The following is a 26,640-nucleotide window of genomic DNA, read 5'->3' as shown; positions in this document are numbered from 1 at the left end:
TTCTTGAAGACTGGGGAAGTTAGCGAGTCGCTTATATAAGATCCATCTTCTCGTTAAAAAGCCATCGTCTCTGCTGACCAGGTCTCTCCATCCTATCCGTTCCCACAACGGGGCTGGAAATCCTCCAAAGGACAAGGGGCTCAGCCCTGCACAGGGCGTTGTGCTGCTGCTGCAGCAGCTGTGGGGTGCTGGTGTGAGAGCCCAAGCCCAGAGCTGCACCTGAGCGAACCAGCACTCAGTGCTGTGTCTCCACTGCCCACCAGCCGGATCCTCCTCCTCTTTGTGCCAGCCAGTGTGGTGGTTTTACCGTGCTAGGCAGCTGGACTCCCCCACAACCTCTCGGAAGAGGAGGGGAAGAAGTAAAGGAAAGAACAACTCGCAGGTTGAGATAAGGATAATTTAATTAAAGGGAAAAATAATTATTAAGGAAAGATTATTATTAATTAAACAATTTAACTAAAGGGAAAAAAGGGGAAAGGAGAAAAGGGAGGGGAAGAGGAAAAAAAAATAAAGTAAAGGCTGTGTGGAAGTGCAGAGGAAAGAAATTCCTCTCTACTTCCCACAAATGAGTGATGCTTGACCACGTCCTTGAAGCAGGGCCTCAACACACGTAGCCGGTGTTTGGGAGGACAGGCGTTTTCACAACGAGAGCCCACTCCTCCCCTCTTCTTCCTTTTTCCACCTTTTATTGCTGTGTGACACCATATGGTGTGGAATATCCCTTTGGTTGGTTTAGGTCAGCTGCCCTGGTGACGTTCCTTCCTCACTTTTTGCCCACCCCCTGGGGGGGTCAGAGAGAGTCCTGATGCGGTGCCAGCCCTGCTCAGCAGCAGACACAACACCGGGGTGATACCAGGGCTGTTCCAGCTACAAGTGCAGAGCACAGCACTGTATGGGAAAGCTAACTCCATCCCAGCCAGACCCAGTACAGCCAGGCACTCAGCCCCACCGCTGTGTGTTCGAGGACAAGTCCTGCATCGTGTCCCTCTGCACTCCAACACTCACAGCTCCACCGCGTGCTGCACCGGAGTGAGGGCCTTTCCCAAGTGAACTCCTGATAAGTCAGTGTTGGAGGACCTGGAGTCCTCACGTGGGGTTTTCACATTCACAAGGTCAGTGGGCTGAGTAAAATAACAACGATAATACAAAACAGGTTAATATGGGATTTTACTGAAGGGAAAAAGAAATAAAACAACTGAGGTTTCTTTCTGGGATTTGCTGCTAAGGAGAAATGTTATGGACCAGAGATGTGTAGGTTTCCTCTTCTGGTATTTTCTTCCATAACCTGAACTCTGTTGAACTGTGTGTAGTGTCAAGTATTTATTTCGTAAATGTATGGATTAATTAGCTGCAGGACGTGATATGTGTCCCGAGAAAAACACTTTGTGCTCTCTGATACTGCCTTTAATGTAAAGTCTTTGACAGGAGGAACGTGCTCTGACTTTCAGGAACGTTCGTCTGGTGACTCATCTGTACACGGGGGGAGCCTGCGGCCCCGTTTACCTGGATGGAAAATGGTACCCTCCCGCTAGTGCATGAGCAGGATTTGATGAATCAGTTTCTTTGAAAGGAAATTTCACCCTTCTAGCAGATTTCAAGTCTTTAGGGCAGGGCTTAGCAACCCACAACAGGTACAGCCTTCTTCAAAGTCAGTGATGACTCCCAAGCCCTGCTGATGGAGGGGAGTTGCAGGGGGCACCTTGTGCAGCCCCTGTAGCCCTATTTGTGACTGCTGACCCATTCAGTGCTGCTGTGCCTCCAGCCGGACTCCCTGGTGTGGGTGAGACTTCTGCCTATCACAAACCATCCTCTGGAATGGTTCTGCAAAGTCTTGGGGGACCTTCTGCATCCTCAGAGAGCAGAGGTCTGCCTTACACCTGCTAGGATGTGTGCGGGAGGAGAGAAAGCAGGTCCTGGAGTAGTCCTGTGGGAGAAAAGACAGCCTCTCTTGTCTTTCACCCTGAAGAGGTCCAAGCGGAAGGCAGCGCTGATGCAGAGGAGCATATCGAGGTCCCTCCCATGCAGGATGGAAGTGAGGACTGGGCAGCACTCCTCGCCAGGACCTGCTCAGCGCTCAGGTGAGCCACATGGAGACGGTGAAGGAGGGCCTCTTCATCCTGTGTTGAGTTTATGTGGTGAGGTGCTGGTAGCAGGGGGACTGTGACAGTGGCCTCTGCGAACAGAGCCCTGGAGCTGCCATGTGTTAGAGCAGAGCCAGCTCCAGCTTCTCCAAAAGGGCCGAAGTGAGCAACGCTGCTGCACCTCTGTGCAACAGCAGCTGGGAGAGAGGAGCAAGGAAATGCAGAGAGACCCAGCCCTGCAGCCACCAAGGTCAGTGCAGAAGGAGGGCAGGAGGTGCTCCAGGTGCCAGGACAGAAGGAGAGGCCCCTGGTGGAGCAGGCTGTCCCCCTGCAGCCCATGGGTCCCACATGGAGCAGATCTCCACGCTGCAGCCCGTGGAGAGGAGCCCACGCAGGAGCAGGGGGTCTGGGGGGAGCTGCCACTTGTGGGGGACCCGTGCTGGAGCAGTTTGCTCCTGATGGACGGACCCCATGGTACGGAGCCGTGTGGGAGCAGTTCTTGAGGCGCTGCTGCCTGTGGGCAGCCCCCATGGGATCAGTTCGGGAAGGACGGCATCCCGTGGGAGGGACCCCACGGGGAGCAGGGACAGGGAGTGACCGAGAAGGAGCGGTGGAGACAAACTGTCAGGGACTGACCGCAGCCCCCATTGCCCATTCCCCTGCTCGGGGGGAGGACGTAGAAGAGGGTGGATGGGAAGAAGGTGTTTTTACCTTGCTTTGAGTTCTCACTGCTCTGGTCTGCTGCCAACAGGCAACACGTTACATTAATCTCCCTGTGCTGAGTCTGTTTTCCCCCCCAACAGTAACTGGTGAGCGATCTCCTTGTCCTTATCTCAGCCCATGAGGTTTTTTCATCTTTTCTCCCTCTGTTTTGCTGAGGAGGGGCAGGGAGGGAGAGGTGTGGTGGAGCATGGCTGCCCGTCAGTGTGAAACCACCACGGCAGCCTTGGCACTTTGTTATTCCAAGGTCCCAGCATCACCAGGGAGAGAAAGAGGCCACTTCAGCTCAGGTAGTTCAGGGAGGCTTGGTATTTAGATACAGAAAATTAGTTTCACCATTAAAAGGGCAAGACACCTCTTAAAGAATAGAATCTATGGGGATATCATAAAACCTCAGAATTCGTGGATTTTTCCATGCTTGAACATTTCATGTGAAATGAATTAAAGGTTTCAGTCCAGTTCCTGGTGGAAAAAGTGCTCACGTAACAACTGGCACTAATTGGCTCCCTTGTTAACAGCCTCGGAGCGAAGGCAAGGAGCGAGCTGCCACACAGCCCAAATCTCCCGCAAGCACCAGCACCTCGTGTGACTGCTGCGAGGCAGGGGAAGCGTCTTGATGTTTTACCTCTTCCGAGGATCCTAACATTAGACTTCACTTTCCAGGCCTGCCAATTTAGAGTTAAATTCTCTTTAAAATCTTTGTTTGTGATGGAAATGTCACCCTGACAGATTAATTGAGCTATAACATATGCAAAATAATGTGAGAAAAGAATGCAGTTGCATTACCCACTGTTAATGCTGCAAATAGGCACTGCTACCTGCAGTGATGACTGTCTTGAATGCTAAAGGATCGCAATCCTGGGCGCATCAAATGAGATATTTTAATGGGGAAAAACACCATTCTCATCTCACCTACAGTTGAAGGAAGGGGAAAAACATCTGGGAAGTGGTTCTGTGGTGAGTACTGTGGTTCATCTATCAATATTAATAATAACACATAAAACTGTGGCTTGCATATTATCTCCCAATGAACAGAGGACAGATACTGAGTTCCATGTAATTTAATTTCAATTAGTGCATTGGAGCTTTTTAAAGAATGGACTATATATTCTTCTACAGTTACTCACAGACTATTAAACACAATGCAGAAAAATTATTATGTAAATGAGAATTATCTTATTGGCCTTAGTGTCTTTCTCCTTCTTCCTTCCCCAGGTAATTGGGTAGGTAGATGTTGGGGAAAAAATAGATGATGAGAAATGTGAATAATGAAATCTCTGCAGCACTCTCTCTCCTTAGATGCAGAAGCCCAAAATATATGTGTGTGTCAGTTTAATTTAATTCGCTGTTAATTAGCTTAAATAGTAGTCTTACCTTCCTTTGCTTTCACTGCATTTCTGTCCGCGCTCTCATTAGGCAGTGTGATGAAGCAGGTGCTTGTTTGAAATACCGTAAGTGCCTATTTACATTACAACGCTATTCCTAGCACCCCCGATAAAGGAAACTGAAGTCTTGTCCCTGGATACAGCTGATGGGAGAAGGGAAGCAGCACCTTGTTTTCGTGTATTTAAGCCACTAAACACTGATTCCCTGTACTACTAAGACCGGAATTTGAAATACAAGGTACAGAAGCATCCAGTAAACAAACAGGCGTGTGGCTTTCTCCAAAGCAAAGGTGCACAGTAGACCTTCTGAGATCTGCCTGGAGGATTTGTATGTTCAGTTCCCACCAATTTCTAATGCATGCAAAGGACTAGAACCTAGACAGGGATATGAAGATCCCCTTTTAATGAACATAATTCGGAAAGAAAGTTGCCAATTATTTAATTTAAGCCAACAAAGGAAGCATAAAATCTATGGTTGATTTTATTGGCATGGATAAACCTGGGAGAGGGCAAACTGTGGACAAAAAGGGAAGAGAAAAAAGATGGAAAAGGCAGCAGGGAGGGAAAAAGGGAAAGAATTCAGCATAGGGCAGTGTGCTTTCAAATATTGATATGGAAAAGTTATAAATAGAAACAAACGCATGCTTGTGGAGCTAATAAGGTTCTTGTTTACAAGTGAGCAGCATGATTCAATAGGAATGGGAACAAGCAACTGCTCTGAAAGTAAGGGAACTGCTTTGTGAAGGAACTGAGAGACCAGAGGAAGGGCTTTGGGTGCAAGTGAGCTCAAAAAGAGAAGTTCTGCAGCTCCCAGCGCCGTTGTGTGCAGCGTGTCCCCTCGACGTGCAGAGGCTCAGAGGCAGCGGGTGGTGGGGAAGGCATGAGCAGCTCAGAAAGGGGATCGCTAGCTCTCGCCTCTTTTGTTCCAAGCACTGTAAAAACTGAGCAAACCTTTCTCATTTTCAATTCAGTAGCCTTTCCAGTTCCTTGTTTTCATTTTACAGACAGGGCAAAGTCTAACCCTGCTGGCAAGCATCCTGGTTCCCTTTGCGCGGCAGATGTCCCCAGGTGCACCTCGGCTCTGCAGGTGTGGGGGTTAGGTGTCAGTGCTGCCAGATCGGATCCTTCCTCACCTCCATCTTCAGGAGGGCACAGCTCCTTGGATGTGTCCATGACCCAGCTTTATGGAGGCATTTATGTTTGATAAGCCTGTGAGATGGCAGTGTTGGCTAAGAAGGAAGGAAGATGGCCAAACAACCTCAAAAATAAGCATGGAGGTGAATGGGGAGCAGAGTAAGAAAGAATGTCTGTCTCTCTCTGACTGCCCCCCAGAGCAGCATTTCCCTGGTACATTGGGAATCTTCTCTTTCCTCCCTGCCAGAAAGCTCTGCCTGGTTCAGCTTGAGGAAATAATTCAGGGGGGGCTCCTGGGAGAGCAGCAGCAGCCCTGGAGAAAAGGGTTGGAACCATGCCTGTTGGCGACCCAGGCTCTTCACCATCTCATCTGTGACCTGACGTTGGAGGTGAGGTTAATCAGGTCCCATCCCTGCAAGTAACTGCCATCGTGCTCACAAAACATGGTTGGGCCAGCAGCGATGGCTGAGCAGCAGCGATGTTGATGTTTTGGTAGGCTGTGATGTTGGCATCCACGTTGGTTTTGTAACAGTTAAATTGAGCGGCCCCATGGGGTGAGCAGGATTATTCACTCACACCGCTGAGAGCAGCTGCCTTGCCGGGTCTGCCCACAGCCTCAGGAAGGTGCCTGCATTATCCCAAACCCCACCCCTGCAGCCAAAGCAGTGCTGGGCATCCGTGTGGGCAGCGAGATAGCTGGCACGGTGCCTGGGCGCCTTGCCTGTTCACATTCTTCTGTCTTTCCTACTGCCCTTGTGCTCTTTGGGATCTTGGTTGTAACATAGGCACCACACACTGCTGGGGTCCCCTGCCTTCTGCCTGGCTTCTGCCTGCTTTCTGGCCCTGCTCTACCAGCCCACGCTGTTTCCAGACAGCCTGGAAGAGCACTGCAGCAGAAGTCTATACAGGCAGTGTAGCACAGGTTTGACGCTCCACCAGGGACCTGAGCATCAAGCCCTACAGCTCATGCTAAAATCCTGCCTTGCCTGGGGCTCCGCGGGGGAGAAAAGCCCGAGCTTTGATCGCAGGAGCCGCATTGACAAGCTGCTGGCAGGGCTTAAAGCGCTCCAGACCCACCTCCCCTGGGCTGGTGCTTTCCCTCTGAGGGCACCCCCAGCCAGCACACAGAGCAGTGGGACTAGCTGGTTCCCCATGCGTCTTCCTTCCCCTGGGTTTGCTGGCCCATTGCAGGGGTGCTGCCCATTTTCAAAGAGCAACGAGCACCCCACCCACCCCGCAGCACTTGGCAGCAGGTATTTACACTCAGGATGGGGAGGGTCTCTTGCAATAGCTGTGTCCGATGTAGCATAAAGCGGCTGTGATGGCTCTGACAGGCAACCACCCTGTGTCTGCACGGCAAACGGATCCTGCTGTCCCAGCCTGTTAAGAGGCTTGGCCTTGTTATACGCTACCATCGTGGGTGGGTTTGTAGGGCAGATGGACAGCGACGTCTCCCCTAACAGCCCAGTTGTGAGGATAACCCCTAAAAGAGTCCGTTTGTTCAGGCTGTCTGTATGATCTGACTTCATACCCCGTGTTTAGCACAGCAGCTCTTTCCCCTTGAGCAGCACCATGCACTTCGCAGTTACATCTTTAAAACGACTTAGTTATACACTTGGTACATGTTATTTTGAATTCTCTTGAAGATCAAGGATGCTACAAAGCCAGCAAGATAAAATTAGCATCTGAGCTGTAGCCTCTGCCTGGTATAAGAAATGCAGATCAGCCTCACTTGCAGTGAATGCTGGAAGGTGAATTTCATTTACGTCTTCCTTTCAGCAGACCTAGTTCTGCCACCCTTATTTGCTTAGAGTAAGACAGCCCGTGAGCTGTCCCCACAGCTCCTGCAAGGCAGCTTCCAAAGGAAAGTGTCAGGCAGTAGCACGGGCGTGGAATCGGACCCCAAACTGATAAGAAATCAGTTTGTTCAGATCGGTTCTTATCTACCCACAATGTGGAAGTTTCAACAGGGAGCCGAGGGGGACCAGCTAGGCTGAGGCGTGCCATTCAGCCCTCAGCAGCACCAAGCGCGAGCACCGGACATTTTAAAAGGCTGCAGGAGGTGAGAGCATGTGCAAAGCCAAGCCCTCAAAGGACCCGAAGCCTGGAGAAGGGCCGTGAGGTGGGGACTGTAGGGGCCCCTGACATTATGTCAGGAGGCACCTGGCTGCGGTGGGCAAGTGATCCCAGTGGGAGAAAACGGTGGGGGCTGAAGGCTTCAGCACAGCCGAGGTAAGCCCTGCAGCCTCTGCAGGAAACAAGACACATTTTAAAAGCCAGATTAACCAGAAGGGGCCACCACGATGCTGGCCTAAAGACCTTCTCTTGATTACCCTCTCCTTGAAGTAAATTTTAGCTGGGTTCTTTTCAGTTTCTTGGTTGTGTTCTTTTCAGGGAGGTAAGTTTAAACCTGCAAGAGCAAGTCCTGAACGAGCCAAGTGCTAGGAGAAACCTGAAGCTGCTGCTGATGTCTGCCGCACACCTCATGGCATTGCCAGCACAGGCCTGGGCCCAAACTCAGGTCCAGCCTTGTTTTGTGCCACGTGGCTGCAAACTATCACTGGATAAATCTGAGAAGCAGAGGCCAGGTCTCTGTTCCTTAACCCAGCGCTGCTCTGGCACAAAGTGCCCCCTCCTTGTGCTCAGGTGCAGGGCTGGAGCAGACTGGGCCAAGAAATGCGGGGCAGAAATTCGAAGCTTAGATCCTTAAATCTTTCCTGTAACCACCTATCAAGTCTTCACCCAATGTGCCTTCCTAGGCATTTGCTGTTGAAATACCCTGCTATCTGTTTGAGAACAGGCTTGAAATTGGCAGCCTTCACAGCATTGCCTTGGTCCCATCGGGGCTCACGGGCACGTCGTTATCTTCTCAACTGGATCAGGAGGCAACTGCAGGCTCACTTACACGATGGAGACCTGAGTTGGACCCTTGGGGCTCTGCAGTCTTCTTGCCCGACGGGTCAGGAGTGAGAACATCCAACCCAGAAGCAAATGTTGTGTTTGAACATGGTACATCCTTAGCTTTTAACCATAGAGGATCATCCATGGTGACAGAGTCAAAGGGGCAGGGGTAGGACATTGGAAGAAAAGCAGTGGAGCTGCCTGGAGGTGTAGATGGGCTTTCAGAGGGGACAGTCAGGGTTAAGAGATCTGTTTTCAAAGCTGTCTAATGGCTGGAGGTGCTTGATTGGGCATCCAAAAATTAAGGAGCCCCATACTTCCAGTGAATTAATTCCTACTGAATTAGGGGACATGTTTTCTCTCTCTTTCTTTGCAGATGTTCCGGAACAGTTCCATCTTTTTCCACAGTATTTGAGGTGATTTACTGAGTGAGATCTAAGCTGAGTCACCGATTGTCGTAAGTGGGTATCAGTCCCTTGATCTTTGTTAATTCTTACCCATCTAAGCCAACGAAGGATTATTCTTTAAAAAAGGTGTCTATGAGTATCCAAATTTTAAAGCCAAAGTTGTTTTAATTGGACTTACGGGTAACGTGTTTCATATTTCCAAAGTGAATACTCAGTAGGATGAATTCAAAGCCACTTTAAGAAAGTTACAGATACACACTTAAAAGTAGGTGTTTCTGGGAACATCTCTGCCTTTTATGCTAGTGTATTTACACCAAACCAGCCAGAAGCAACAGAAGGGCAGTCCGTCTGAGCCACTGGCACTGACGTCCGTTCAATAGCAACAGCCAGCCAGGCCTGGGTAATATTGCATGCAACTGCTTTCTTTGTTAATGAAGGTAACATCGTGCATTGAACTAAAGGTGGATACCTGCCACAAACTTCATACCTCATCCAGGCTTCAGGATGTGGCTTTTCAGATCCAGATTTTTGTTTTTCCCTCTAGAGAAATAAGACTGCCAGGGAATTAAATCTGGAGCCAACTTCTGCAAAATCTGAAGGAGGTGGGAAGCTGGATTCAGGCTGATGCATCTCTCCTCCGCTGAGTACCCCAGAACACTTTGCCTTCATTCAGAAATCCCCAGGCTATAGTGCAGAGGAGATGTGCTGCATGTGAAACAGCCCTGCATTGCCTCTGGTCACAGGGCATTAAAACATGAAAGTGAGGACCCAAAGGAGAGAACAGGGCAAGCTGTCACAAGTCACAGAGTTTGCTGTCCCAGCATAGCAGAGACTGGGAGAACTGATGAATTGATGATATATTAAGGATTTCTGCTGGTATATTCAAGTATTTCATTTCTAGGGAAAAGGAGAAAGTCCTTATGGACCATGGATGACTGGTGTTCCCCGTACAGTAGTAAGTATCCAGCAGGTTTCTGCCTTACTGCTTTATGCTGAGGTTGAAATACACAGATAAAAGACAGCCAAGGGAGAGGCAGGTTGCCTCAGATTCCACTGCTCAGGATTTTCATTTGTGAAATGTATAGAAAAATAAGCAGACAACAGTTTTCACAAGTAAGTAGGTTGGTTGCTTGCCTTCTCTCCTTCCCTTAGTATTTGTGAGTTACCAAAAATAGTTTACTCCTATTGTTTATTCTTGGTACTCTGTCATCAACAAAATCCATTCAGTGCTGCGCTAAGCACTGAAATGAATGTGAGGGAGATGGGCCCCAGCCCTAGAAGGTCAGCAAATACAGGAGGCTGACAAAACAAACAAAAAACCAAAACAAAACAATAAAAATTTAAAAAAAGCTCAGAACAGGGGAAGGACTAGGATTTAAAAAATAGACCGTGAAGAGAGGGATTGTATTTCAGCTCCCTAGCATCTCTGTAACAACATTGAAATGGTTTACTTGATCCCCAAGTCACCATCATTTGAGGCCTCACACTTTTCTTTCTGCTGTTATTTTACATTTCATTATCTTGGTGTTTTCAGATGAAAGTAGTCCTGCTCCAACAAATTACTGGAAGTGTTTTTCCTCTGTTGCAAACAGATTGTTTCCCTGCTCTTCCTCAGCATTCAGCGTACAGCGGCAACAATACGCCTTTCATTAGGCGGACCAGGAGAGCTCTGCATCCTGCATAATGGTTTCCTCCTCTGATGCTGGGATTGATGCGATGGCAATTTCTGTGAGTTCTGTTACCTGTCCTAAGAGAAAATGCATACATGTGTGGGCGCACCCACACATTGCTTTTCACTGCCTGCTTTCAAGCTGATGTGGAAGCTGTAGGGAAAAAATGAATCTTATTTGCCAGTTAGGTCTACTAATTACAGGACTTTTTTTTTTTTTTTTTTAAGAAAAATTGTTTTCACTTACAGCCTTTGCAATCTGTTTTGAATTAGGAAACACTCAGGATGAGAAAGTGTTTTCTCATTAGAACAAATGCCATAGATTTAAAAACCTCTTCATTTAAATTCCTCCTAATGTTCTTTGGCTTGAACAAGTGAGCTCTTAATGTCCATTTTAATTAAAGCATTTCAGTGGGATTCCAGCTGGGCACCTAATGACAGCAGGTCTCTGACAAGTGGACGTGGTCCAACTAAGAAAGGGAACTCCAGGGTGGGAACTTCAGCAGAAGCTGTCCTTTTTAAGGAGAAGTGCTAAGGGAAACATAAATTAAGGTCTGCCTAGAGAAGCGATCCCACACTTAGAGTGGGTGCAAGTATCGCATAGTTTGTGAGGCGCTGCCTGGGGGTGCTGGGTTTTGCACTGGGGCAGACGTACGTTGCCCTGAGCCACTCTGTACTTCTGTCTCCTTGCTGCTGTACCAGTTTGCAAAGCGTCAGCGCAGGCTCTCGCAGTTAGTGGGATTGCTGGCCATAGGCTTTAGCACCCGACCTCTGCTGTCAGGTTCCTCTTCTTTTATCCACTGCCCCCCAAATTTCTAATTTCTTGCTTTAAAGTGCTGGAAAATAAAGCCTCATCCAGCATATTTACATTCCTTTCCTAGAGCATGGAAAAGGCACAGAGCAGCACACTGATGGGGATTATCCAGCACCTCAGTGCTCTTCTTTCCCAGCTACTTTGCCCCCCTTTCCTTGGGAGCAGCCTGGGGCAGCGCGGAGAGAAGGAGCCCATCACTGTCCTCTTCAGCGTGCAGCTGCCATCCCAGAGGGAGCCAGGGATGGAGAAGGACCAGGCAGCTATGAGCCAGCAGGCAGTGAGAGCATCATATGGCCAGTGTTCCTCTGCAGGCAGCGTACGCAATGGAAGAGAAGCAAACTGCAAGGTCAGATTTGCACTGATGGAAATCAGACAGCTCCAGTAAAGTCAGAAACTTTGCCTGAGTTCACACCAGCATCGTGTCTGGCTTGCTCTCTCCTGCATTGAGTGATGAATAAATCCGGAGACAGTTAATAATGAAAGACTATTAAGAAAAGATTTAGTCATTATTGTTCTTGTGCTTCTATGCCCTGTCATTTGTCAGGCACTTGAACCAAACATGGGAAATGTCAGTCCCAGAAACGCTGCTGATACCCACCCCGGTCACAGATTTATTGGTGCTTGTGCCCAGACAGCATCCAGGGGAGGAGGAGTGCGACCTGGGCAGGAGTTTGCCATGTGCCACTGCTCCCTTCCCTTGGCACAACCCTTTAAACCAGTCACCTTCACTCATAAACAGTTACCAGTATAGGAGCTGAGCAGCATTTCTGGGCCAAAAAGCACCTTGTGTTATGATTTTAAGAAGGAAATGTTCTCAGCTCAATTGTTTAACCTCCAAAGTCCAGGCAAAGAGATTCATTTTGAACAATCCTTGGAAGTAATATTCTTTATTTGCTCCCCACTCCCTACCATGTTAATTGTTTTTCTTTCTTTTTAGAGAGAATCCTGTTCCTGCTCTCACGTTCACTCCTTATGAGTTGGTGCATATCGTGGGTGAGGTGGAGCAAGTGTGTAAGAGTGTATCTTTGACAACAGTAAGAAAACATAAAAATAAGCACAGGTTTTGTTTTCAGACTATCTTCAGCCACATGTAGTGTACAGTTCCTGGAAGGAAAAACACTTGGATATACACGGTGTGTACACAGGAACAAAAAAATAATGCCAGTAATAATGTCATATTGCGCAGGCGTTCCTGCACTCGCGGCAGCAGCATTGTGCAGGACTGACCCAAAATGTGTGTTCCTTCCCCATGAGGGCAGCTGTGTGCGTATAGCAGGGCCATGCAAGCGTCATCTGCTTTTTGCGTCTGTGTTCGCTGAGTTTTTCTCTGTTAACACAAAGTCGGATGAGCCCCAGCTTCCCCCTTCCAACATCCTTTTATTGCTTTTAGAGTGACTTTGAGACGGGGTGGAAAAAGAAATCTGACAGCGGTAAGTTCCAAGGTCAGTGCTGCTCACCCGTCTCTGTCATCCCACTGAGCTCATAAATTGGTGTTAACGCCTCCTGGAAAAAAAAAAAAAAAAGACATATAAAAAGAGAACCTTGTTCACACTTGGAGGCATACCCGTCACTAGGGCAGACTCTGTGAAGCGTGACTACAGCAGGACTGTGAGTGTAGACAAAATCCAAAGCCCATTCAGTCCAGCTGTGATCCCCAGCCCCAGCAAGCATCCATCCCAGCACCCAGAGCAACCAGGAAAGAGCTGCCTTTTTAGGCAAACTGTTTTCTTTTTAAACTCCATAAAGCACCCGTATATTTTTGTTCCCCTTTTATTAGAAATCCTCTTTTGCAGATGGATCGTTTTTGCTCGTTCTTCAAATAGCTGCTTATAACAGGGTTTCATGGCGGGGAAAGTACAAATAACTTAGGACCTTTTGAGATGCACCCCTAGCCCCCTCCACTAACAATTCTCTTTAGTGGGATTCATAAAATCTATTACTGTTTCTGCAGATTGGCCACGGTGTGACTTTGGAGATTTTTTTTTTTTCTGTGTTGACACTGTTGCTTCATTGTTATTCTTTCTGTACTGGTGGAACAAAATGAAAAATTCATTAAAAACAGAGAAAAAAGAGAAGGAAAGAAAAGCACTGGCATTTCTCTATCTCCCAGCACAAGAATCAAATGTAGGAGATTGAAATCAGGGCCATGGGAAGAAAGGGGTGAGAGGGTTAAATGTCTGAAAGGTTCATAGCCACACACTCAGTGACCTGGGCAAGCAATCCATGCTGATAAACAGGAACAGTCACCTCCTTTCCAGGGTACCACTGTCCAACTAGGGGCTGAAGAAGGGTCTCACAGGAGGACTTGCTTCTTTCAGCGGCTTTCTGCAGGCTGTGATCCCTTAGAGGAGCTCCAGCAGCCATGCAGCTCGTACCAGATCCACAGCTCTGCAGCTCAGATGTCCCCCATCCACCCCTCCTGGCCATGCGGGGAGCAGACACGTACGAGGAGCATCATCTGCTGTTCCTTATGGGATCCCACCCCATGCCACGGGTGCCATTCACCTTGGGGCCAGCGATGATTTTGACACGGTCTCCCACAGCGTCCTGGCATGCAAGCTGGGGCTGGATGGAGGGCTTGTACAGCACTGAAAAATGAGCTGAGTGCTTGGGCTCCAAAGGGGTTGGGGTGGGTTGTACCCTACCTGGAGGCCAGTTACAAGGAGTGCTTCTCAGTGGTCTTCCCAGGGACGTGTCCTAACAGCCCTAGCGATAACCTAAGGAGGAGATAAAACGCAACCGCAGGGTTGCAGGGAATACCAAAGAGGCGTGTGCAGGTGCTCGAGAGCATGGCTGCCACTGAGCAAGGTGTGCGTGGGCTGGAGGAACGGGGATCTCCTCGGCACGTACCAGCCACGTCTGGCACAGCTCGTGCCACAAGGACCCACCGGGACACGAGACATGGTGCTAAACTGGAGTAAGTCCAGAGACCACCCCAGGAGAGACCTCCAGAGTCCCTTCCAACCTGAACTCTCCTGGAGTTCTGTGGATCCTCAATCCTCTTCCCAAATATCTGCTGCGGGTTTGATTTACAGTGCCATAGCTTTTTTTCCTCTTTTTTTTTCTCATGAGAGGCCTCAATTTCTGTAATTACCCCTACGTTACTTTTCCACCCCATGACAGGGACAGCCCCCCAGACAAGGACCTAAATCTTTTGAAACAATAAAAATGACAATCCAAAACATTTCCCAGGATCTTTGCTTAGGAATGTCACAGGGAAAGAATAAATCTTTTTGTGATCAAGAGACTTAACTTCAAAAGCATCCAACCTGCAGCTCTCCGTGGGACACCTTTCTGCAGGGTTATTAATAAGAAATAATTGTTTTAAGTGCAGAAAAGTACGTGTACTTTCCATTCTCCTCCAGAACCCCTGCATCATTTGTCCTTAATAAATAATGAAAGATGTTTTCGTATTGCTTCCCCCCCTTAGACCGTAAAGTGATTGTTAAGCAATAATGAATAGGACTTTAAAGAAAATTGGGTAAAGTTGTTTTGGATGCAAACTTAACTCTGGACTAATACAAATAGCACCTGCTTTTGCAGAAGGTTAAAGATGTTACAGGGGCTTTTGTGGGTGGTGAATTTTGGTCAGAAAGCTGAATGCCCCAACGCCGGATGGTCATGATGCTGGCAAGAGAATTCGCCTCATTAGGGGTTCTCCTGCGACTGAACCTCCCGGTCTTCAGAGGAATCTTCTGAGCACGGCGTCACTGCCACCAGCCTCGGCAGCAGCAAGCCTTGGGCTGGGACCTTCCATAAGTCTGGTTTTGTAGAATCACCGAATGTTAGGGCCTGGAAGGGGCCTTGGAAGATCATCAAGTCCAATCCCCCTACTGGAGCAGGAACGCCTCGATCGGGTCACACAGGAACGGGTCCAGGCGGGTTTTGGATGTCTCCAGAGAAGGAGACCCCACACCCCCCCCGGGCAGCCCGTCCCACTGCTCCGTCACCCTCACCGCGAAGTTTCTCCTCACATTTAAGTGGAATCGACCATTTAAATACCCGCACGGCACGGCAGGAGGCTGCGGCCAGGCGGTGCCAGCCTCTTTTCCCTGGTGACGAGGGACAGGGCTGAGGGACGGGGCTGAGGCGACAGCCCCAAGTCACGCCAGGGGAGGCCTGGCCGACACGAGGAAGAACTTCCTCACGGAGAGCGTGCTGAGGTGTTGTGTGTGGCGGGCTGCCCGGCGGGTGGCGGTGCAGTCCCCGTCCCTAGGGGGGTTTCAGGCGGGGATGTGGTGCTTGGGGACACGGCGTGGTGGCAGCCTGGGCTCAGCGGGCCCCGTGCTCGCTCCCGGGGGACCCCGCCGCGCTCTCACGGCCGAAGCCCGGCGGGGCTCAGATGAGGCTCCGGGGCGCTGAGGCCGCGCGGCTGACGGGGGAGGCGCCGCCCCTCAGCCCCGCCTCAGCCCCCGCCTCCCCTCAGCGCCGCACCCGCCCCCTCGCGCCGGACTCTTCCATCGCGCCGGCTGCGGGGGGGCACAGCGGCAGGGCGGAGGTGGCGGCGTGCGGCGAGCGCCGCTTTCCCTCGGCCGTGTCCCGGCGGCGCGGCTCGACCCCGCTGGGCACAGCTCCGTGGTGGCGGAGCGGGGCGGGGCGGGGCGGGGCGGGCAGCAGAGGCTGGCGTTGCTCAGCGCCCCCCCCCCCCCGCGCCGCGCCGCTGTGGTACGGTCGGCGGGAGGGGCGGGGCGGGGGAGAAAGGAGGCGTGGCTTGGCGGGAGAGGGGCGTGGTCCGGCGGGGGGGGCGGGGCTCCGCCGCCCGCGGGTGCTGCGGGGCGCGGCGTGCCCGGGAGCGGCCGGAGCCGGCGTGGCGCTGCGCGTGAGTCGGGCTCCCGGTGGGCTTCGCTTTTTTTCTCCCCTCCTTTAAACCTTCCTCCGCGTTAATTCCGTTTGGTTTGCGGTTGTTTTTTTTTACTCTCGCGTTTGGGGGTTTTTCCCTTAATCCGGCGTTTAACGGGAATTGCTGGGAGGCGCGGCCGGAGGGAGCCGGGCGCTGGCGGGGCTCGGCCCGGGCTCCGCGCTGCCCCCCGGTGCCCCGGGGGCGAAGCAGCGGGAGGAGGGAGGGAAGGAGAGAGGCAGCCTCCCGGGGCCGGCGCCTCCTGCTGCCGTCCGGAGGGGGCCGGGGGCGGCTCCGTGGCAGGAGGGGGTCCCCGGGAGTCGCGGCGCTCGCAGAGCCCCTGCTCCGGGCGGCTCGCTGGGGTCGTGCACGGAGGGGCCGAGCCCCGGCAGAGGTCGGGCTGCCCGGGGCGAGCCGCGGCACCGATCCTGCCCAACAACCGGCCCCGAGCGCGTCCCGGCAGAGCCGCCGCGCCCGTCCCGAGCGCCCCCGGGGGAAGCCGCGGAGCGCCCCGGGTTTGCCGTGCCCGCCCGCGGCCTGGGGGGGGAAATGTTGGGGATGCTACAGCGGGTACCGGCGGGCTGCCCGCCTGTGGGGAGGACGGGGCCGTGCCCGGAGAGGGCTGCGGGTGTCTCTTCCCTGCCCGCTGAGTTACCGTCCTGCGCGGCTCGGGGCTGGGAGAGGCCGGCGGCGCTGCCGGAGCTACCGGGACAGGGAGGGCTGGGGGCGAAGCGAGGAGTTAAATCTCGGGCTCCCGTTACGATTCCGTTGTTGTTCAGGTCGTGGGCTGAGGTTTGTGGTGGAAAGGTTAAAAATGCCTGGAGAACGCGCTAGGAGGAAAGGGACCGAACGGAGGTAACTTCAGAGTGAGTCGTTATCAGGGGTTGCTAAAAAATGCAGGAACCTGCTGGTGAACAGGGAGGGAGGGAGGACTCGTTCCGATCAATAACGAGTTGGTTTTTTTTTTTAAATATATATATATATAACTGTAGAGTTTTTATTATATCACATAAAGCACGCGTTTATATTTATTTTTTATACCTGTGTTTGTAGTCAAGGCTAAATCGGCAGAGTTCCTGCTGATGTGGGTAATCAGCATGAACTCTGATCTGAATCAAGCTGAACAGCAAAGAGGCTCTTAGGAGAATCTGAAACCCAGGAGGCATTTTTCAGACCTGAGTTATGTCACTTTTTTTTAGAGGTGCCTCAGGCAATTGCATTTTAAGAAGACAAAGCTTTTGTTTTCCAGCTGGCCTAGAAAAACGTCAAGGATGAATCCAAAGCAGAGGCTTGCAGAAGTTGTCATTTGTGTTTAAGTTGATTTTGCTGTTGTGCACAAGAACGCGGCTGCCTTCCTCGCAGGAGTGCGAACAGGGTCTATTTTTATTTTTGCCACCAGTCCCTGTCTACCTGTTTCAGCTCAATTCAAGTGAGTAATGTTCTCTGGTGCTTCTCCTCTGTGAGTGTGTATTTAATTAGCAGGTCAGGTGTCTGCAGCTGCATCTCAGTTATAAAATTAATTGTATGTACTTTACAAAAGGCAGAGCGGAGGTGACACCAGGGCAGAGATTGACACAAAAGCCCTGTTCGGGGGAATTAACACCTGCATGCCAGTGTCCGGTTTTGCATCTGAAATACTGGAATTTTCAAGGCAAAGGCTTGTAACAGTGAGCAAAGACTGCTTTCCTTTGCACATCCTAGGAAATCCACAGTTTGCATGGAAACGAGAAGTATGCATGCTAATAGGAGGTCTTAAGCTTTTCTTGTGGCTAGTGGTGTTTCTTGCAGCTGAAAGCAATCGCAGTTGGCATCCCACGGTTGCTGGGCTGTGGGCAAACAGCAGAAGCTGTGTGGAGGGTACCACAGGGGATGCCCCAGCCTGGATGTGGAAAAGCATATTGCCTGCAATCTGCAGTTCTGTAAGCTCTCAGCGAGGTCCCTCTTGTTTAAGAAGCACTGGCAGTGTTGATGATGACTTATTTTTCTCAAATAAAATGGGAACGGGTTTTGTCTTTGGGAAAGCTAACAACCTTAAAGAAGCAGCATTTACCCCGTTAACGGGGTCCAAAGCTGTATGGCTGGAGGAGACACTGTGGGAATTAACCTCACCCTCCGACTTCTGTTGCCCTGCCTTGCTTTGTTCTGGATATCCAGGGAGAGGCTATACGGGCGGTGTGAGTCATCTTTTGGCTCTCGTGTGGCACTGTTCAACACAAACAGTCCTGTTTGCTCCCCTTACTGAGGGCGCTCCTATCTTCCTGCGTGGGAGGGCCCGGAGTGGGTGCACCAGCTCTGCTGGAGAGGCGGCTGCTGCTTCCACGGGAGAGGGTGGGTCCTGCTCTTGCAGCACCTAACAGGAATAGATTTTTTTTAAAACAAACCTTTGCAATATGTAGAAAGCCATGCATGAGGCACGACTCGGCCTTGGCTTTGTGGGGAAGGTTCCCCCACTGATTTCGGGGGGCCCGTGCTACAAGGCAGGATGCCAGGCTCCAGCAGCGTTCCCACATCTGCAGCAGAGTACTTCCTTCACTTAACGTATCCGTTTGCAGGCTCTACCAGTCATGTTGCACAACAGTCTCTTTTTTTTGGGGGGGCATGTGTGGGGGGGGCTGGTTCTGAAAAGTCAGTTTTTAAAATAGAAACACAGTGCCAGTTTGTTTTTAGAGAAGAGGAATGAGGTGAACGGCATGGGCGCCTCCGGGCTGCGTCCGCATGAATGCAGCGATTCCCAGGTGAAGCCTGCGGCATCGGCTGCCCTGCGGTGGGATGGCACGGAGCAGAGGGAGGTGGGACGCGGTTTACCTGGTGCTTTTGTAAGCAGATTGTATTTTGACAAACGTGGCCACGGGAGGGAAGAATATGAACTTGTCTTCTGGCTGCTGCTGCAGGCTGGGGGACGGACAGACCGGCTGGAGCCGAGTGTCCCCTGCGGTGTCCTCCCGCTGTGCCCGACACCCCCGGGGGAGGACGGCCTTCCGCGCGGGGCCTGCCTTCTGGTGGCAGCAGGGTGTGGAAATAAGGGTGGCAATTCTGCCAAAAAAAAAAAAGATATTTTGATGAAATGAGGGCAGTGGCCGCTTGCTCTGGAAGCTGGGAGTAGATCGGCCGTGTAATTTGTATTGGTGTGCGGATTCCTGAGCTGGGGACCAGACTGGAACGGACGCAAGGTAGGGGTAGGAAGCTGGTGATCCTCACCTGGGCTCCCAGTGCCTTTACAAGACTGCTTAAACCTCATGCTTTTTTCCTGCCTTTAGCGAACTCTTCTGGAAAGCTGTTCTAGGAGCATTTGTGAGGGGGAAAATGCTGCTTTACGACATGGGACCTGCCGCTTCTGCCGGCTGCCCAGTGCAGGTGCCGTGGCTCATAGGCGAGGGCTCTGTTTGAACGCAGCTTGTAGACGAAGCCAAGTGCCTTGGAGAAGTGAGGGCTGTCCGGTGCCAGCATTTGGCCCTTGGCTGCGTGGGAGTGCGTGGCAGCAAGCATCCCTCCGGGTTGGGGAGAGCGCACTGCAGGTGTTGGGTGCCAGGCATGGGGCAGCTTCCCTGGGGAGCGGGGTCCCCTTGAGCCTCGGCGCCTCCCAGCCGTGCTCGGGTGCTCCAGAGCACGCTGCTGCAGCCCCAGCTGCGCGTCCCAGTGCCCAGGGACGGGCACCTTGCAGGAGAAGGTGCTGCAGGGCTGCTGTCGAGGGGTGGTGAGAGCTGTAAGCCCTGTGAAAATCCTTTTGAGCCTCTCCAGCAACTGAGGCTTTGTTCTCTTTGCTCTTGCTACCAGGTTTATTCTGTTGCATGAATTCTTGCTTGCTCATTTCAGCAGGGCAACGAAGCTTTGCCTTGTGCATGTCCCGGCTGCATCAGGGATGTGTTGGAAGGTCCGGCGTGTTCTCGCCACCTCCCCACACCCTTGCAGTGAGTTTCCGTGCAGGCACAGGAGCTCTCACTGCAGATTACATCACAAGAGGAGCGAGACTGCGGAGCTGGTTTGGAAACTTCTATGCCTATAAAACTCCTGGAGAAGCTCTGGTGCAGCTCATCTCATGCAGGCAGGGTGTGTGTTTTACCTCCAGTAGTTATCTCGGCACCCACGGGGCATAGGCTGGTGAAGAGAAGCTTCTGAAGGTGAAGTCTGCTGAAGGATGCCCCGTGAAGCTAATACTGGAGAACAGCTTCACAGGCACATGGGGAATGACTGTTGCGATGGATGTACATCAAAAGTAGGCACTGGACTTTTTTGGCTCGTAATTAGGAGCAGAGTGCTTGCCTGCAGAAGGGCTCCCCAGCCATTTTACTGCGGTATAAACAGCGTTTTCAGGGAGGGCACGTTAATAAGCCGGGGTTTGCTAATACCTCCTGTGAGCAGAACCACACCTTGTGGCAGGAGAGGGATAGGAAGTGCTTAGATGATTTTAATTAAAGTCATTGTGAGGAAGAAATTAAACATGGTCTCTTGCCCTGCTTGTATGATGAGTGGAGAGGGCTCAGCCTTCCTGCACCGAGCTATTAGCTGCCTTCTGTTTGCACAGGAAAAAAAGCAATTTCTTTGTCAGCTTTTACCCCTGCTCCTGGGCCCTGTTTGCTTGTTTGTTTTTGGCAGCTCGTCACTTTGAAGATGGACATGAACACTGTTCACCCAAATAGTCCTTCATCTTTGTTTGTTGGCGAACGTTACAAAACCTGTCTTAAATTGCCTCTTCTCTCAGAATGAACGGGCTGCGTATGTATTCCCGGCGAACGAAGTGCTTTCAGCCTAAGTAGAAGCTAGGCAGTGCTGCTGCTCCGTGCGCTGCTCCAGCCTCTCCTGAATTCCCCTTCCAGCACAGCCTCTGAACCTGTACATCTGAAAAGCAGCAGTGGGTGGGGGAAAGCAGAAAGCCTCAGCGCTTCTTCGTTTCGCAGCAAAACCTGCCGGTGCTCCAGCTGGTGAGCTGGGTCCCATGTCCACATCCTTTGCTCCCCGCTTGTGGCAGCGATGGGGCTGCTGCTGCTGCTCCTTGCTGCCCCACAGCGCTGCGTGCCCGGTGCTGGCAGCGTGGGCTGCTTTGTTTATGGTCCGGAGAACTTCCAGCCTCTGCCTTCCTTTCTCTCTCGAGCCCTGCCACACGTGTGGTGGGCCGGGGCTGGGATGAAACGTCCTGCCACAGCAAGGTGTTCTCTATAAAGCAGAAGATGGTAGAGGGGGCTAATTCAGTGTGGAAAAGCCCAGAAGCTACAGTTGAACAGAAACAAGATTTAATAAATCATTGCGTAGCGTGCTTCTGGTGGCTACTTTGTGCACACAGATTTTTTTTTTTTCTTGTAGCATTTCACACCTGACCTCTTTCCTGAGCTCAGCTGGAGGGAGTGTGTTGCTGACTTGTCATGCAGGTGCATGCTCATCCTTGCTCCCATCCCGTGTCTCAAAATGACAGCGAGAGGAGCTTCTGGACAGCTCGGAGCAGAGGGGTGGGTTTGACAGCCTGAGCAGCCAAGGAGGGCAGCTTGTGAAGTGGTGTTTCAGGCTTTCCTCTGCATTCATTGCTTTTATTATCATTTCAATTTGCAGATGTCGTATCGCTCTCCAATTTTTTTGTGCTTCTGGCTGATGATATATGTCTGTTCAAGTACTGATTTGCAAGAGGGAAAAACACTGTGCTCATGACCTCAGAATTGATAGATTTTAGCCTTACGTATAGTGTAAACATCTATCTTTTATAGCTTGTTGTGAGGGAGTGGTGCATGGGATTGCGGCTTTGCAAGTTGGAGGCTCTGGCCCATTGAGGGGTGCAGGTGATTTATAGTTTGTCCCAAGTCTTCACAGCTGGGTTGCTGATCTTTGGCACGTGTAGGGAGTACATAGTGTGTGATTACTCAAAGCCTTTTCTCCAGAAGCCCAAAAAAAGGGGGTGGGATAAGCTTTGCATCCTACCAAGCTGCTCAGGTTGGGAACTTGTCATGTCTTGGGATGAAATGCAGCAGCCCGTGCAACATGTGATAAATACAGATGCTTTTTATTTTTTCATGATTGTGAGAGAAGGGCGGTATTGCCAAGTGTGTCTGTGACCTGTGACAGAGATGGGAGTGTGCCATGATGGAAAGCAGTGTTAGATCTGGTAAATGGATGTCTGAGGAAAAAACACTTCTGGAAGCGCAGGTCCTCTGATGGTGTCCTGTCCCGCGAGAAGCAGGCTGATGCTGGGGAGGTGCTTGTGCCTGAACACAGCGAGGACTTCTGCTTCTGGGGGCTGGCTTTTAAAATCCCAGACGGCAGGAGGCAGTAAGTCTGGGTTTTTCTGACCCTAAAATTTCTTTCTTCATTTTGCCTCCAGAGCCTCACTGTCATGAGCAAGGGAAGTCTCTAGCAAGTAGACTAAAGACCAGCTGATGAAATAAATGCAAACTGATTAATCTGCTTGTTCTTGTTTATTCCTTGAACTTCATTTCTATTTGAGGTCGTCCAGTAGGAATAAAGGAGAACAGGAAGCAACTGGTAAGGTTCCCTGCCACCCTCCCCACCAAAAAGAACCCCATGTGGTTCTTTTCCCTTTGTGGGGGGGGAACTGAGCAGATACAGCGGTCTGGAGGCCTTATGTAGGTGTCCTTCCATACAGTACAAGAGTGCATGAAGATCCGTGCCTATAACCCATGAGAAGCAGCCGTGGCTCCAGAATTTATGCTCTAAACACATACAGGCAGGGGGGCACGTACATGGACGGAATGTGGCGGTGGCAGGGCTGGGAGCAGCGCCAGGCCCCTTGCTCGTGGTTCAGCCTCTCGGGGTCTGTCGGGCTCTCTCTCAGCCCTCCTTCCGCACCCCTGCCACCAGAACCTGACCTGGGGGAGCGGTGGTGGCGTTCTGCCTGCCCCAGCCCGGCCTCCCCCCTCACCCTGTGGCTCCCTGTCCCAGTGGCTTCGCCCTGCCTTGGGCTGGCACCCTGCAGGGGCGGGACGGGAGTCTCAGCAATGCTTGGCGTGTGACATTTCGCTTGGCCCAGGAGCGTACAGTCATTTCTGCGAGCCTTGGCGGTGGCCGGCAAGGAGGTGACCTCTGCTATAAGCCGCCCCGGTGTAGGAATGTGGCAGCTCTGTCTGGGTGGCCTTAATTTTGTTTCGTGCTGCTGCATCTGCTCATCTACTTCTTACCTCAAGATTAAACTGGTACAGAAACAGACGCCTAACGCAATGAGCCTTTTGATGGGTCATCCAGGCGCCGCCGTGGTGCGCAGCTTACTTGGAGTGAAAGCTGGCGTATCCTGGTGCTGGGGCTCTGGGTTCCCTCTGGTTCAGCAGGCCCAGTGCTCTGCTCCGGGCTTGTGCCGTGATGCCAAATGGCCGAGGTCCTCGTGGGGCTTCTGCCCTCAGTCGCTCAGCTCGGAGCAGCTCCATGTGGGGAGCCTGTGGGGTTCAGGGCGGCCCACCGGGGCCTTGCCTCCTGCTGGCCTGGCTGGGGCCTCGGGGCCGGGCATGTCGCTTGGTGGGGGGAGACGTCCTCGTGCAGGGGCAGGGATGGGAGCACCAGAACAGAACCTGGGCTCTGTGCGGTGCTCGATGGCCGAAGGGGCTTCTTGAGGTGGTCTTCAGTGCAGCTGGGGGTATGCAGCGCTCCCTGCAGCTCACTTGCTCGTTGGTGCTTCCAGTCTCGGTACAACAGTTACCTTGATCTTGAAAAACATCTGCTGAAGTGTATTAAGAGGGATGTGGTGGTACCAAGCTCCAGCTTGTAACCCGGTGAAGCCTCTCTCTGCGCGGCCGCCTCTTCCTCACGTGCGTTTCCAGGCCGAGCAGGTGGCGCTTGATTTTTTTCGTGTAAAAACCCGGGCAGCGCTGTGCGTGTCTACTCGCATCTGTGTGCTCTATGTAGGTCAGGCGTGTGTTCGCTGCTTTGCGAAGACCGAACCTGACAGCGCGTCCTTTCTGCGGCGAGGGGGGAGCGCTGCGCTGGCGTGCCGGCCCCGGCGGGGCTGTTCTCGAGGGCAGAGCCCCGGCGGGGCCGCGGGTGAGGTGCGTGCTCCTTGGCACGTGCTGCGGGTTTGGGACAGAGCCTCGCTGCTGAAAGATTAATGCAAGCTGTGCATCGAGGGGTGACGGAGCGTCGTATCAGATTAGCCTTACGGTTCAAAATACTAAATGCTTCTATGCTGCGTGTCTAGCAGATGCCTCTTGCTTTGCTCTGAATAAAGAGCCTGTTTCCCGACCTCTGAAGCCTGTGTTTCTGCAGCAGGAGTTATTAAAACACAAATCACTCTCCTTCCTCCTCCCTCTCTCCCCAGCCAATCTCGTTCTGGTATTTCTTGACCTTTTCTCGCTCAGGTTGTGTTGATGGAGGATAAAGCGAGTTGAAAACAAGCAGCTTTCCTAACAGAAGCATGTGAGGAACCCAGTCTAGCACCCTTTAAAACGGCTGAGTCTCCTTTTTGCTTCGATGGACACAGGTCAGAGAGAGATGTGTGTGGTCCCATGGAAGATGCTGTCCTGGGGTTAAATCAGCGGGCATCAAAGCTATGGCTGCTGCTGATCTCCCAGCTGGAGCTTTGTCCTCTGATCGTAGTTTGACTCTGGTCCGTGCAGTAGGTGACCTAAACCCACCTGGTTGTTTTTTGCATGGTTGGCAATTTTTGTCTTGAAGGCATGTGAGGATGCAAGAACTTTTGTTTCTCACAGAAGGAAACTCCTAGCTTTGTGGAAGGAGAACCTGGAGGCGTGACACCACGGGACTCCTAGCATCCATTAAAAACAGATACGTAGGGGACCTAGTGTTTATTTTACAGCTGAAGCGGGAACTTTGGGAGGTTCTCTCTGGGAGCCTTCATGTGGAGACACTGCTCCCTGAATTACGTTTCCCAGATGAGATGAGCCTGTGAGCAATCACAATTGAAATAGTAGCAGGCAAGGATCAGAGTAGATGAAGGTGGATATATGAATGTCCTTGCAATCCAGTGCAGTGTGGAAGATATTTCTAGCGTTAAAGCTGATCTGCTTGCTCTACTGTACTATCAAGAAACACTTGAAATGGAAGAAGGGCTGCACCTGTCGTTCCTTCCTTCAGCAGATGACAAGCGCCTACAAGCACTGCAGGCTCCTGAGAGTCTCAAAACTGAATATGAAGTTCTGCACTCTGAAGCAGCTGGATCAGTAGCCAGCACTTGGAGGCCTCTCAGCAGTGAACAGATCCTTGCGACTGAACAGTAAACATCAGGAGGTGGGGAGCCCTCGGCGGACTTGGCTGTCGTTGAGTTACGGATTTAGGAGTATTGGTCTTAGAGGCTGGGTGGGGGTTGTACCAGGCCACCAGCGCGGGAGATGAGCTCTGGAATACATGGAATTGTTTAAAGTTGCTTGGAAAAGAGGAATTATGGAGCATTTAAAGGGAAATTGGAGCTAAACTTCTGTATGTCCTGTGCAGGAATTCTGGCTGGAATCCTATTCTCGGTGTGTAAGTATGTGAACTGAGCGTGTGGAGATGTCTCGGGACTGACGTCTCTGCTGGCGAGACCGCTTTGCTAAGTGCTCTCGTGCTGTGCTCAGCTGGCAATCAAGGGGTGAGATGTATCCTACAACTGCTCTTTCCCTTCATCCTAAATAATATGAACTGTGCATTGTTGTGGAAGCTCCAGAGTGCAACCAATTTTTGCTTAAGTCCCTGCTGACCAACAGAAACTAAGAGGAAACTAATGAAATCCCTATTGTCACTACGTATTTTTTTGACCTTTAAAAGGAAAACGCGCTGGTGAGTCAGGAGACCCTCTGGGAAATCTGTTCAATTTGTTTCGGGCGGAAGGTGAACTGAGATGCAGTGGTGACAGTGCCAGTTTAAAAATAAAGGCAGGGATCAGAGCCGTGCAGAAATCTTGCCATGCTTTTGTCTCTGGTTTATGCATGAGCACAGAAGTGGAGTCCCCAGAGCTGTCAGGTGTCTCTCAGCTATTCTGGTTACAAAGCAAACAGAGATGCTGAAGTGTCTTGCAATTTTCACCTGACCTGGTTCTAAACACAGGGTGTAAAATCCTTGTTTTCTGAGTGTAAGAGAGAGAGTAAAGAAGACCGTTTCCTGCTCTGCATCTACATAAGAAATGAAATGGTGGTTTTGGCTGAAACCAGTGAACTTGAACAGTTTTGTGGCAATAAATGCCATTTGAGAGTAGTTTGGATGAAGCTTGCCCATGAAGGGGAGTGACCTTGGCTGAGCCTTCCAGCAGCTCAAAAAAGCCTTTATTATCTTTGTGTAAATTCAGAGTTAGATTGGAGATGATTGGGGTAAGGCTGAGTTCTGATGCTGCCAATAGTCCCAGAGTTTGGAGGAGAGCAGATTTTCTTAGTCTTGCTCGGTCATCAGGACTTCTAGTCGTGGGTGAGTGACCGTTGCTTTGCCTACAGATCTTAAGGTTGGTTTTCCCTAGCAAAGACTCTTGGCTTGAAGGTCTCAACTGCTAAAAGTGCTGAAGTTCAAGTGTTGGAAAATGTAGCTTTTGGTGTGCTGACACTTCCAAGAAATCTGTCCCTTGCTGCTGTCACACTCACAGCTGCTCGGGGCAGGCAGCTCTGCATCAGGCGTGCTTGTAGCTCCTGTGTTGGTTGGGCTTCGGGCCGGTTCGTGCTCTCCCTCCTTATAATTAAAAGGAAATTGCAGTCCTGGGCTGGTACAGTAGCCTCCCTGGCAACCAAGAGTGACATCTCATGTAGGGGGCAAGGACCGCCAAAGTCCTGGGGTGTCGCAGGC

General features: G+C 51.3%; 2 protein-coding genes across 5 annotated transcripts in view; both read left to right on the top strand.

The window, feature by feature from the left end:
• Positions 1 to 1,663: 1,663 nt before the first annotated feature.
• Positions 1,664 to 15,472, top strand: LOC308178651 (uncharacterized protein). Its single transcript, XM_080557600.1, has 7 exons — positions 1,664 to 1,780; positions 1,967 to 2,078; positions 5,568 to 5,738; positions 8,598 to 8,637; positions 9,530 to 9,583; positions 10,244 to 10,356; positions 11,179 to 15,472. The coding sequence occupies exons 2-6, from the start codon at positions 2,020 to 2,022 to the stop codon at positions 10,310 to 10,312; spliced, it is 393 nt and encodes a 130-aa protein (XP_080413726.1). The 5' UTR covers positions 1,664 to 1,780; positions 1,967 to 2,019; the 3' UTR covers positions 10,313 to 10,356; positions 11,179 to 15,472.
• Positions 15,473 to 15,827: 355 nt separating this feature from the next.
• RALY (RALY heterogeneous nuclear ribonucleoprotein) overlaps positions 15,828 to 26,640 on the top strand; it is a 118,554-nt gene continuing 107,741 nt past the window's right edge. Inside the window, exons 1-2 of one of the 4 annotated variants that reach the window (XM_080558352.1) lie at positions 15,874 to 15,930; positions 17,198 to 17,377. The gene's annotated coding sequence lies outside the window, so the exon portion shown is untranslated. Of the gene's footprint in view, positions 15,947 to 17,197; positions 17,378 to 26,640 lie in introns of all 4 variants that reach the window. The other 3 variants (XM_080558350.1, XM_080558351.1, XM_080558353.1) reach the window with 3 other exon arrangements.

The sequence above is a fragment of the Anser brachyrhynchus genome (assembly GCF_964034855.1).
Source record: "Anser brachyrhynchus genome assembly, chromosome: 16".
NCBI lineage: Eukaryota > Metazoa > Chordata > Aves > Anseriformes > Anatidae > Anser > Anser brachyrhynchus.
Note: the sequence above shows the minus strand (reverse complement) of the source record. Positions and strands in the feature narration are given on the sequence as shown.